This window comes from Corella eumyota, chromosome 5 (assembly GCF_963082875.1).
Source record: "Corella eumyota chromosome 5, kaCorEumy4.1, whole genome shotgun sequence".
Taxonomy (NCBI): domain Eukaryota; kingdom Metazoa; phylum Chordata; class Ascidiacea; order Phlebobranchia; family Corellidae; genus Corella; species Corella eumyota.
In genome coordinates, this window is record NC_137494.1 from 9,599,234 (window position 1) to 9,612,185 (window position 12,952).

The 12,952-nt window shown below is 25.5% G+C and overlaps 1 protein-coding gene across 3 annotated transcripts in view; it reads right to left on the reverse strand.

Moving 5' to 3' along the window:
- Positions 1-12,112, reverse strand: part of LOC145752657 (rho guanine nucleotide exchange factor 12-like) — a 30,236-nt gene extending 18,124 nt beyond the window's left edge. For 2 of the 3 annotated variants that reach the window (XM_082568961.1, XM_082568962.1), the window contains exons 1-11: positions 11,980-12,112; positions 10,915-10,965; positions 10,591-10,670; positions 10,039-10,146; positions 9,501-9,550; positions 8,450-8,507; positions 7,864-7,991; positions 7,588-7,659; positions 6,970-7,071; positions 6,007-6,097; positions 3,905-3,981 (exon numbers count right to left, since the gene is read on the reverse strand). In XM_082568961.1, coding sequence (XP_082425087.1) covers positions 3,905-3,981; positions 6,007-6,097; positions 6,970-7,071; positions 7,588-7,659; positions 7,864-7,991; positions 8,450-8,507; positions 9,501-9,550; positions 10,039-10,146; positions 10,591-10,670; positions 10,915-10,965; positions 11,980-12,026 — 864 coding nt within the window. In that variant the 5' untranslated portion in view covers positions 12,027-12,112. Of the gene's footprint in view, positions 1-3,904; positions 3,982-4,417; positions 4,547-6,006; positions 6,098-6,969; positions 7,072-7,587; positions 7,660-7,863; positions 7,992-8,449; positions 8,508-9,500; positions 9,551-10,038; positions 10,147-10,590; positions 10,671-10,914; positions 10,966-11,979 lie in introns of those variants that run through there. The other variant, XM_082568963.1, reaches the window with a different exon arrangement.
- Between the last annotated feature and the right edge of the window lie 840 nt (positions 12,113-12,952).

Sequence of the window (12,952 nt, forward strand, 5' to 3'; positions counted from 1 at the left end):
GCATTACTTTTCTTCGAAAATCGACTGCGCAGGCGCGGCGACTGAGTTGGCGATTTACTGATGACGTCACTAGTGCTAGTGGATCGCACGCGCGTTTCCGAGCCGTTTTCGAACATGGGAAATTCCCCATTTATTCCGTTTAAGGTAGAAATTTGATGTTCCATATTAGTATTTTAAATTAAAAAAAAATGTTTTTTACAAACAAATATGCCTAATACAAAACAGTAAAGTTAAACAATAGTTTGATTATACAAAAATCTTAAATAAAATGTTATAATACTTACGACTCGTTTTTAATACAACGAATTTCAATAAAAATTAATTAAAACTTGAATGATCAAACTTAAACACAAAATATTAACCTTCTTTATTCTAACGGTAACATTATCCAGCCAATCGTTTATATGACATTCTAATTAATTATTAACCAATGTAAAGGTATACATTGTGTCTAGCAATTTATACAATGCAAACAAAACAATTTCATTATAAAGTTTGCATACAAAAAATTTAAAACTAAGCAAAAATGTGTTACCTAATACAATGTAGCAAATATTAAAAATCTTTTAACTTTGTGTATAACTATATGATACTACCTTAACCATCATACTGACGCTTTTTAATATACTAAATAAATAACACTAATTTTATTTTTATTGAAGCTAATTTTTTTGTATATATATTTAGTTTGGGCGACTTTTTCGCCTTCTCTTTAAAGTTTTAACAAATCTTCGCTTTATTAAAAGTTTTGTTTTATTAGTTTTAAAAAAACGAGATTTTTACAGCATAATGAAATATTTTGTAATGTTTGGATCTTAAACGGAAATGATGACGTCATAAATTAGCTTGGACAACAAAATAATTGTTAGTTTAACAATTGTATTAAAATGTGGAATGCTTGTAATGTATTTATAGCCTATTTAATAAATTTTGGTTCATCGAATAAAATTTAGCCCTATAAATAAAAATTTAAATAAAATAAGCAAATATTTGTTTAATTTAAAAAAAGAGATTAAGTTAACTCTAACTTTTTTAAAGCTAAAAAGCACTCTCTTTTGGGAAAAATATTAATAGCTAAACTGCATAGAAAATATTTCAATATGTTTTACATTTTATTCTGAATATACCCAAACGTAAAAATCATTTCCTTAACCTTAAACAAGAAACAATAAGCTTTAAACTTACTAGTAACCACTGAAATTTACTTTATAACGTCGACAAATAATAAAATAATTATGTCTTTAATTTCAGTTTAGAGTAATTTATTACAGATTGATCCTTATTATCGAACTTTAATTCAATTAAGTGACGCGGGTAAAGTTAGGTTTATTAATTACATTTCGTAAGAACAAAATGACGTCAAAAATTAAAACGATATTTTAAACACAAATTGCTGTCCAAAAAGTGATCAATTCTGTACGTTTATTCTTGTTGTTAAAATTACATCTAACCGCTTTTTTTAAATATAACAAATGCGCTTGAAAAAAACTAACTGACTGTATATGAGAATATTATTATTAACTAGTGAAACTTTATCGGGTATACCGGATAATAACGCTCCAGTCTAAATAAAAACCTACGCGGCCTTAGGTTCTACTATTTTAAGGTTAAATTTTGAAATCATAGTTTTATAAAAACTGAATTTATACAATTTTTTTAAACAAAATTTTAAAACAGGCTTGCTTGAGGACTTGAACTAAGAAACGTTTTATTTTTCTACCTACCAATTCTAAAGAAGTGCGGCAAACAATGCATTTAGTCTGTACAATGTAACAAAATATAGGAATAAAATTCCCTACTTAAAATAAATAAGAACCTCCAAAACAGATAAGTGACATGCTTAAGGCGAAATATTTTTTAAACCAGTTGAAAAGTAAGGGTAGATTTACTAATATAAAACCTAAATTATCAATAATAAATAATAACTTAAAAATTGTCTTATTTTGTTAATACCCAAATTTAGAATGCATTTCACACGCTTAGGTGTTAAAGAATATAATAAAAACGATTAAAGTTAAGTTGAATTTTAATTTATCGTTTTTTAATTACATGTCTTAAGTCAGTTTAGAGTTGTCGGATTTTTGTGACGTCACAGGAAAACGCTATGATGTCATAACTACGTGTTGGTCGATAACTAAACTTGACTTTAATAATGAATTAGAAAAAAAAAACTTGACTAACAAATAAATACAATAAAATTATATGTAAATCTAGTCTTAATTTTAATCAAAAATCTGCTAGTTATTGATAACAGCATTAGGGCTGTTTTATTTTCTAACTATATATTTTTAATTGCTTAGGCTGCATTTAAAGTAAATCTACACCATCTCAAAATTTAAATACAATACAAACCAAACAATAGCCAAAAAAACCTTTCCTTGCATGTTTCAACATTGAAAGGTTACCCATATAACACCACGCGCGTGACTACTAAACGAGTTTAATTATCGCAAACAAAATAGTCGTCCGCGGGTAGATTAAACATTACAAAAGGGGTAAATTCCTGTTCGATTTAACAGTCGGAAGGTAAATCACATCTCTACACTGGGTTGATCATTAATAAATGTACGATCTTTGAACATTTTTTATAGTTAGGTCTCACCCCTTAAACAAACGATTATAACATTATAACATTGTATCTTTTATGAAAGGGGTGTGTTGTTAAATAAAAGTCAAAGTTAAGGATTGGTTGACAAAATTTTATAGCAATGTTTCCATAAAATTATACACATTTCAATGATTTAACTATTGTTAGCTAAGTTTTATACTGTTTTACATATTTTAAATACTAACCAAACCAAACTTAAATTTTACTGTGCAACAGCTTTCTGCCACCTTAAAAGGCATATTTTAGACATTTTTACTTGTAAATAAATAAAAAAAGGTCTAATAATATAAATTTTTGCTATATCTTTAACCGCTTGTATTCTATCTTGTCTTTTCTTGCGATTATTGAATTTATTACTTCAAAACAGCCAACATACAAAAATACATCGCTAGCTTTTAACATGTTTGTCTTTCGTCAATTTATTTAGCCTTACATGGTTTGACAAATAGTAATTTATCAATTTTCCGTTATTGTAATGCAAATATATCTACCCACTAAAGAACACTTACATTTATAGCTAAACTAAAAAGATAATTTAATATATATACCTATCTTTACAAAGCTGCCAAACCCGAAAAATAGGGTACGACACACTTTAACGAAATATTACAATAAGCTATAACCTACCCTAAATTCAACAATTTAACAAATGCAACTTTCTTAAAACATCTAAAATATTTGGTGATCTACAGCATGTAATTGATCTAGTCTGACTTGGTAAGTCCGGCAACCTTAAATTGGTCGCATAATAAAACACTTGAAATATTAGAAGGCGGTCTGACGACATAAGTCTGAAGTATTGAACTTATATTTGTTGTTAAAAGCAAGTGTTTTGAAATAGGAGAAAAAATAAGCGCTTTTTTAAACTGTGTAAAACTTAAAAAGGGTTTGAAAAAAAAGTAAAGGGCATAGGCATAGACTAGTTTATATAAGCTATACTATACGTGAATTTCACAAATACACATTTAAAAGAGTTACACCTATAAGGGTCTAATATTAACGTAACACACAATAAATTGTATTACATTCCGAAGCATATTTTATCACTATGCCAGTTTCACAAATAAAATAAGGATATATTTAAGTTAAATTAATAATAAATAACCTGTGCTAACAATGTACATCATTTAACAGTTTAGCTACTAGAAAAATTAAAAAATAATACATCTACCGTTACTTTAAAAAAAAACTGTAAGCATTAAAACACTTTTCAAATCCCCTCATTTAGAGTTATTAAAAGTTTTAACTTAATATTATGAAAAAAGTTGTGTAAATAAATAAAAATTGTCTTACAACCTTATGTGTGTAAACATTGTCAGGTGTTGAGTCCTCCATTTCAATAAGTGGAGGTTGTCCATCCATGTTTTCTACATCTAAAAATGTAAATGAAAAATAAATATTCAATTCAGTTAAAAATAAATATTCAATACAAAAAAAAGCTGTCCAAAATAAAGATTTTTTAGTTAAAATCCCATGTGTGACATGTTTAACCAACAAGCTTTTAACAGTTAGCATTTTTGTATACAGTCATTAAATTGGCATTAAAAGCTAGTCTGCAGTTTAGCTTAATTTCCAAAACAAATGAAATACATCTTTGACTGTTCTGAAACTAAACAAAATTTGCCAGTTGCAAAAACTAAAGACAGATTTTAAAAATTCTACATTTTGAAAAATTGGAAGTCCCATAAAAAATAAAAACTTTTTTGTCTATCATTTGTCAAATTGTATTACATAACAACAGGTAATATTAACATCAATACACTGACAACATTAATATGTATGTAAAAATAATAATATTAACCAACTCACTTTGCAATTGAATGTTATTTGGTGTTGTGGCTTTAAAAACAACCGGCCTCATATTGACATAAGTTTATTTTATATATACATACTCTACATTACACAACTATGCAATTTTCCTTTGTTAAAAAGCTAACTATAACAGGGAATTACTGTTATTAATGTTATTATTATTATTATTAATTTGGGTAAACAAATAAACAACTGCGGTCAAGTAGTCTCATAGTTTTTTCCTTACAACTCCTTCTGTTAGTCAGGCCAGGCTGCCAGGAAGTGAAAACCCTCACTAGTTTCTCTGTACCATTTCCTTTTACAAGGCCTTTCTATGCGCATAACGTTATTGAATAGTGTGTACTATGTTGCCGTAAACGTCACTAATGCTGTCATACTAAAAATTAGGTAATGCCCTAAAAATTCAATAACAAACAATCTAAAAATTATAAAATATATACATTACACATAAAAAATTAAAAAATGAAATAATACTCTTAACTCACTAAAATATTTCAAATAATTTAATTTTGCAAGTTGCAAGTTAAAATGCATTATTATTTGTTGTATTATGTTCTGATAAACTTCCAAAAAAATATTGGTAACCTAGTCCAATTATTTACTAAATCCTGATAAAAGTAGTGGACAATTTTTTAACTAACAATTCTTTAGATATAACCTGTACAATGCTGTCTTAAATCTATACTAACCCAACTAAAAACAGTGAAACTAACACAAGTCGAAACAGATTGGGTTGCTGATAAGGAAATTTATGTTAAACATCAATTTATGAGCTTATACATAGCAACTGACTTTAACCACAACATTAATCCTGGTAAACTTCTTTTAAAACTATATTAATTTATCTAAAAGGGAAAGTAATTTGTTAAAAAGAAAATTTGGCAATCCTAGGCTGATGACTTAATTACTTGTTAAGTTACATTAAAAAATATTATTTAAATGATGTTATTTAATAACCAACTAACTAAACATCGATTCTGAGTTTTAAGACCTGGTCATAAAAAAACACTCACAAATTCTTTACTAAAACAACTAGATTTATAACATAACTGAAGTTTTTTTCAACTACGATCAGAAAGTTGTTTTGCTTTAAAATGTATATAAATTTTTTTATTACAAATTAATAAAAAATAACAAGATGGTATAGAAATACAAACATATTTTAAAATATGATGGTAAAACACTGTTAGCATAACAAGTGTATAAAACAAAGATAGGAGATGCAATATAATACAATTCTTTATAACAAATTTGTTAATGTTTTACTACAATTAAACACCCACTCACTTTCCTGACATTATTAACTTTGGTCGATTGTCCCACCCCATGGGCTACATTTCAATTGCCAAAATAAAATTTTAACTTGCAGACAATATATCTGTAATAAGTTACCCAGTCACCACAAACAGCTGTTTTTATTTATTTTAAAGGGCTTTAAGTTAGACAGGCATACATAAAAAACCACTAAGTTTTGTTATATAAAGATCAAAGCTAGACTAGTTTAATTTAGATCTGAATGGTCAAACATAAGTTTAATAGATAAAGGAGGTAATGCATTTTATTAAAAAATATTTATATTAACTTACTTGTAGTTTCATCTACATCGGTCACAATTAAATTGTTGGAGGATTGTTGAACAATTGATTCCATATTGTTTTTATTCTTTGTACTCTCAACCTAAATTCATCAAAACCAAATTGTGAAAATCAGAATAAACAGTTTTTATATTAAGAATAGAAAATTCTAGCTAACTAATACACTTAATTTAAGGTACAGTAAATCATAAAAGTTAAAATAAACAAATTTCATAGTTATAGTGCAGACCTGAAAAAGTGAACTAATTTTTATGGAAGAGTTTAAATTTAAAGTTTTTGCTAAAAGTTCAACAAATATTTTTATATAAAATACATTCTTTCATTTTACTACTTTCTTTTTTAAAACTTTTCTGTTTTGTAACTCTTTAGCACTCACAGTGGTCAAATTAACATTTTAATTTTAAAATGCTAACTTGCTCCAACTAGCAGCAGAAATTTTATGAAAAAAAATTGACATATTGTTTTTAAACTAAGACCAATTTGATTTAAAGTAAATATGACTAACATTTATTTATTTATCAACAAAGGATGAAATTATACCCAATAAATTAAATGGCATTTTGCTTGAAAAAGTATTTTTATCAACATTAATTTATTATTCATCAAAAATACCTTTTTCTATTTAACAAAAATTATTTACCACTTTCCTGTTAATACCTGTTAGATATATTTAAAACAACTACAAAAGAAACCTTACTAAATTAGTTACAAACAGTTAACCCTAACAAAATTCAACTCGGTTTAACACAAAAATAAAGGGGGGGGGGGCATTTTAATTTATTTTAACAATATTTAAAATAATAATGATTAAATAGATTCCAAATGTGTTAGGGTTTGATTCAGTATACTTTATAGGAGCCCAGTAAAATATCACAGATCATATTTTAAAAATTAACAATCTAGTCAATATTTCTAAAATTAAGTAAATCTATATGTTTATTTAAGTTGACAAACCTTCCAAAGTTGTTTTTCAAGATCTTGTTTTAACTTCTGAGCAGTACCCAGATCCATCAACAATTTTTGGCTTGGATTTTTTGCATATTCTTCTTTTATTCTCTGCAACAAAATTAAACCAATGAAAAAAGTTTTTTTTTGCCAATGCCTTATGCTTATAATATATCATTTTTATACAGCTCATTATCAAGTGAATACTACTTAAAACAATGTGTTAAAGAGTTAGTCTAAATGAACATAACTAAAATAAAATTAACTTATATTTAAAGTTTATAAAATAAATTTTAATAATAAAGTGAGCAGTTTACACTAAAAAGATAAAATAAGTGGTCTTATTGCGTCATAAAATTAATTAATTAGAGGTTACAACAAATTCAAGTCTACACTTTCAAGAAAACCAGCAATTAGGCAGGAATCATCTTATATAAACATTAAGCCTTAAAATTAACACTTAGTTTACAAAATATCAACTAAATGTCAGCATGGAAAATTAATTTGATAAAATTTTGGTAAAAATTGATTTTCTAATTGCAACAGGCTTTTAACAAATCAAAAATCGCAAGATAACATTTAATTAAAACGGTAAAATAACAACAATAGTCACAAAACATTAAATACCTCCACTTCATCTTTTTCTTGCTCTAACATTTTCTTAATTGTATCGACTTTTTGGTCAAAAAATGCATGCTTCTAATTTTATAAAATTGAAGTGTTATAAATTATAAACACATATAAACAAATAAAAAAATGCTTGCTAAATGAAATTAATGCTTTATTTGATTTTTTTAAATCATAATAAAATCAATAGGCTACCATTTTTTTTTAATTTTTGTAAGATGTGTGAAAAATTTTTTAAAACTGCTAAAACCAGAGAAATTAATACAGTATTCAAACCTTATTCTGCTTAGGAGCAAAATTTTGATTATTGTTTGAAGTTGTGTTTTCACTGTTTGTAGGTTGAGGGCTGTTGGTATTTGATGAAATTGGAAGGCCGAGAAGAGTGAGGGCAACGTAACTATCCGCTAAATACACAAAAATATATTAAATCAATTAAGGAAACAAAACCAACATTTAATCCTGATTCTGTTAAGTATTATGCTTAGGTTGATTAAAAAGTTTATGAATTTGGCAAAGAAAATAAACCAAAAATGACAATTGTTTTATTATTTTAGAAAAATATTTAAAGGCCCTAAAAATAACTAAGTCGTTTTATTCAGAATCTTTAAATTAAATTTTAGTTTTGCAAAATAAACCCCCATCTTATACTAGCACACCCTCTGAAAATAAATATTAAAAAAATATGAATAAAGAATAATAAATTTTGTTAAAAAATATATAAATCCAAAAAAATTGTTGAGCATTTGTTTATAAGTATAAAGTTAAATGTTAAAATTTTATTCAATGATACTGTAAAAAGTTTTTTAAACTACACAATATGGTAAAACAAAATATTAAACTAATAAAATTGCAAATTTTTTACCTTTGATCATTTTTACAACTTCAACATGGTTGCAGTTTACTACCTTCTCACCATTAACCTTTATAAACAAAATAATTTTAATAATGAGAACCAGAACTTATGTTTAAAGGCTATTTATTTAAACTATTTTGCTAAAGTATAAACTTATTGTACAATAAATGAGACAAAAGTTCTATTCCTAACATAAAGATAGTTTAACAGGTGAACAATAGTGGGTATCACAAACCAAACTTATGTATAATATTTACCGATGTTATAAATTTAGAGTACAAAGCATTTAATAAAAATACCCATTGGTTAACAAGTACAGGCTACATTTTAAACAATTTTTATTACATATGATAAAGGTATGTCAATCTGTTGATATTATAATCAAGCCTAAAATAGCTGCATACAAGAAAAGCTGTATCACAAACCACTATTAAAAATGGAAATACTTTACTTATTATTGTTTACACTTCTAAGCAAATAAAGGTATATATGTCTACAGCTTCTTTAGTAAAAACTAATATTGAAATCAACACAAGGCAATTGAACCAATAAATAATTTACAAATCGATAATACCTCACAGAGACAGAAAGTCTTGTTCTCTGTTGTAAATAAATATTTGTATTGAGAGTCTATTGTTTAGATAATTTATTAAAGGTCAAAATAATAGATTTCCTTATAAAATCCAGCATGGAATTACGGATCAAATCAATTACCACAAATAATTATCTGTTAATATTAATTTATATAAAACTATTCACACTAATATTTTTTCTGTAAATTAAAATAATATTTAAGGGAAAGTTTTAATGTTGCACTTAAACAATTTAAAAATTAATAGATACTTTTGAGCAAAATTTGAACCAATACAATCTAACTAAAATGAATTTTAAAGCAAATTAATAATAGAAATAAAACTAAGGCAAATAAGTTTAAGCAAATAAAATAAAAATGAATAAAGCTTTATTTTAAAATCAATGTATATATATTAAAGTCTAAATTATGTTATTTAATAAAAGAAGCGACATACAAATTTTATTGTTTAACAAAAAAAAGGTCTACCTTTATTATTCTGTCATCTTGTAAAACTCCAGCCTTTTGAGCGGCACCATCTGAGTTAATATAAAAAATTAAAGACTATCATAGTTTTATTTTTATAATATGTTTATTTCTTTAGTCAAATAACATGCCAATTATGTCACCAACATAATAAATGTGATATTCGTATAATAAAATTATGTTAACATTATATATAAATATACAATATTTAAACAATTTGGGTTTGTTTTAAATTTAGTTGGCAATTTAAAAAAAATTATATAAAATATTAATTAATTAGATTTAAACAAGAATATTAAATTGAAAGGTTTATTAAAAAATAAACTAACATTTCCACATAAATATGTAGAATTAATATAATAAAACTATTAGTTATGCATAAAAACAGAAATATATATGTATATATAGTTTAATATAAATGTATGTTATTTTCGAGGAATTTATCAAAAAATGTGCAAATTTATAAATAAATATATATAAACTTTTGATTAAAAAAATCCTACCAAATTTTTAATAGACAATAAATAATTAAAACATATACCTTCTTTTACAGATTGCACAAATACTGGGTTGTTACCACTAACTGTTAGACCATAACCATTCTCATCACGTTGAACTATTACACATTTCATCACCATACATGGTGTACCTATATTATAACAATCCAATTAAGGTAACATTAAAAAAATAAACAACAAAATGTATCTCTTAAACATGAACACCAGTTTAACAACAAAATTTATAAAAATAAATTTTTAGTAATTTTTGTTACTAACAAACATGTGGATAAAATAATCTGCAAAAAATAAATGCACCCCCAGTATATATACCAATAAATTTTTTATTTTATATATTTATTTGGATTCAAGTAGAACAACTGTGTGATTACACAAAAGACAAATTTTGTCTTTTTTATATGTATTCAACACTGATAAGTAATGCTAAGACTTCACTACAACATAATATCTGTAGTGATAAACAACAGTCATGGTATGACCTTAACCACTGTTACTACCTCTGGTGGCAAAAAAAAAAAACAGAAGTATATACATCCAAATCAAAATTAAAGTGCAAAGCTTGCAATCGAAATTACCTCCAAGATTAGAATTATCCATAACATCTTGCGCATTCTTGTCCATTTTAATTGGCTGTCCAATACTAGCTTTACTTAATCTAAAACAAGAAAATAAAAGCTTATTCTTACTATAAAAAAAACAAAAATTACCAAGTCTGTAAGTAAGTATTTAGCTCTTGTAGCACATTTCAATACATGATTAATAAAAAAAATAGACAATTTTTTTATCCATCAGCCATTTTAATAAATAAAAGAAAAAATAAACCTAGCTTCTATTATATACCTGTTAAGTAGACAAACATAAAGTATACATAGCGCAACATTTATTAATAATTTACCAACCTGTGGTCTTTGTTATGGTCCCTATTTCCTCTTTCTCTCTTACTTCCCAATCTAAACAATACAAATACAAAAGCTGGAGTAAATGGCATTAAAAGGTATTTTGTAACCATTAGCCTTGCATAAAAAAACATATTTATCTTGTTTTTCTATATTAAACTTAATTTCATACAGTTTAATATTTCTATGCAATGTTAATGTTAAAAACTTTTGTTTAATTTATCCAAGTTACAAAAAACTTTGTTTAAAAAGTTAAAATAGAAAAGAGTTTAAAATTTTACGCAAAAATTGTTTTTTATTGTCATCAGAACAAAATTTTGCTATTACAAAAATCAATTATTATTTAGCTATAACTTGAAGAGGCAGTGCAAAAGGTATTTAAAACTAATTTTGTTTTTAACCTTTTTTGGTTTCTAAGATACAACTAATTTATCTCTACACCAAATGGGTTATTAATGTTAAATCACAATTTATTCTTGTTTAGACAACTAAACAATATTCTACCAAATAATAGACATTGAATTCTATTTTGACCCGTCCTCTGAAAACAAGTTTTATATTCTTAAAAAAATATGTCCCATTTATGAAAAAATACCTGTAAACTTGTAAATTACTTTAAAGGAGTTTTTCCTACAATACCTATAAACTAAACACCTTGAGTTTGTATTAATAATGTGGTTTAGTTTTAGTTACAATCCTTGGCTGAACAGTTTTACTTCACAGTTTTCTTATTACTTCTATAGTTGTGTTGTTTTAAAATAAATCTATGCACTAACCCTTAATATGTATATATACTTTAAATTCACTATATACCTGATAATAAGTTATTGTTATTCTATATTGGCAATAATTAATCCATATTACAGTTCATAAATTTCTATTTTATTTTTGTCCTTAATTTTTGGAGGGACTGTAAACTCCAACTGATCCACTTAGTTTACCAGTTTACCTACTCCTTACTAAACCGGCTGTTAAATTAAAAAGGCATATCAATCCATAACAAAATTATACATAAAGGATAATATGTAATTTACCAAAACTTGTAACACTAAATTAATAACAACAAACCTTTCAGCGAAAGACGAAAATCCTGATTGATTATTATCCTTATCCATTCTTGCTAATGATTATAATTTTATAAATCAATAAAACATCCACTAAGATTTTACTTTTAGTTAAACATAGTCAATTCTAATAAATCCTAATTAACCAAAAAAACGATCATTAGTTAGGTAACTTATTTAAAAAAAAAAAAACTTAGGCTAGTAAAAAACCTAAGAATGAAAATAAAGATTTAGAAAAAAAAAATATTTAAAAGGTAACTAGTCTAAACTAGCAAGATGCCATTTAATTACGCAATTTGTAGGTAATCCAGGCTAAATAACTTCCTGAATTAACTATGGCAATTTAAGTTAAAACTCACACTAATAAAAAATACTGCTGTTTAGAGCATAAAAAGATTGTTAAATTTTAAACCTAACCCTAACTAATTTATACCTAACAGACTAAGAGTATGAGCTAATTTCATTTTTTACAAAGTTGATTTGTTCTTTTGCATTTCTTTTAAATTAGGATATATATTAATCTAACTAGACCCTTCAACAGTCCACATTTTTAGATTTATAATTTAAGTTTATTTAAAACTTAGACTAATTTAAATAAATTCTAAAAGTGAAGAAGCATAAATTTTCTTTTTAAATATCCACTTACAGTTACCGACTGACAGACTTTAAAACATTAATTATAGGAGTTTATTATCGTCTTTCTTTTCGTAATATATTAAAAATTAAAAAGTCTAATAACGCGTTAAAATTGATTAAAACAAGCTATAATGTAAAAAGTTTTTAGATAAATATGCAGTTTATTCTATAACAATCTGACTAAATTTCGAACCGACTGACTGATCGCGGTAATTTTTTAGAGTTTTAAAACAAGCTTGAATTTATCCACCATAATTTACCATTTAACATAAATAAGTTACATTTAAAAAGGTTGGTTTCGTTTAATTAGAAACAAACTAAGTCGGGTTGGCCTATCAGCC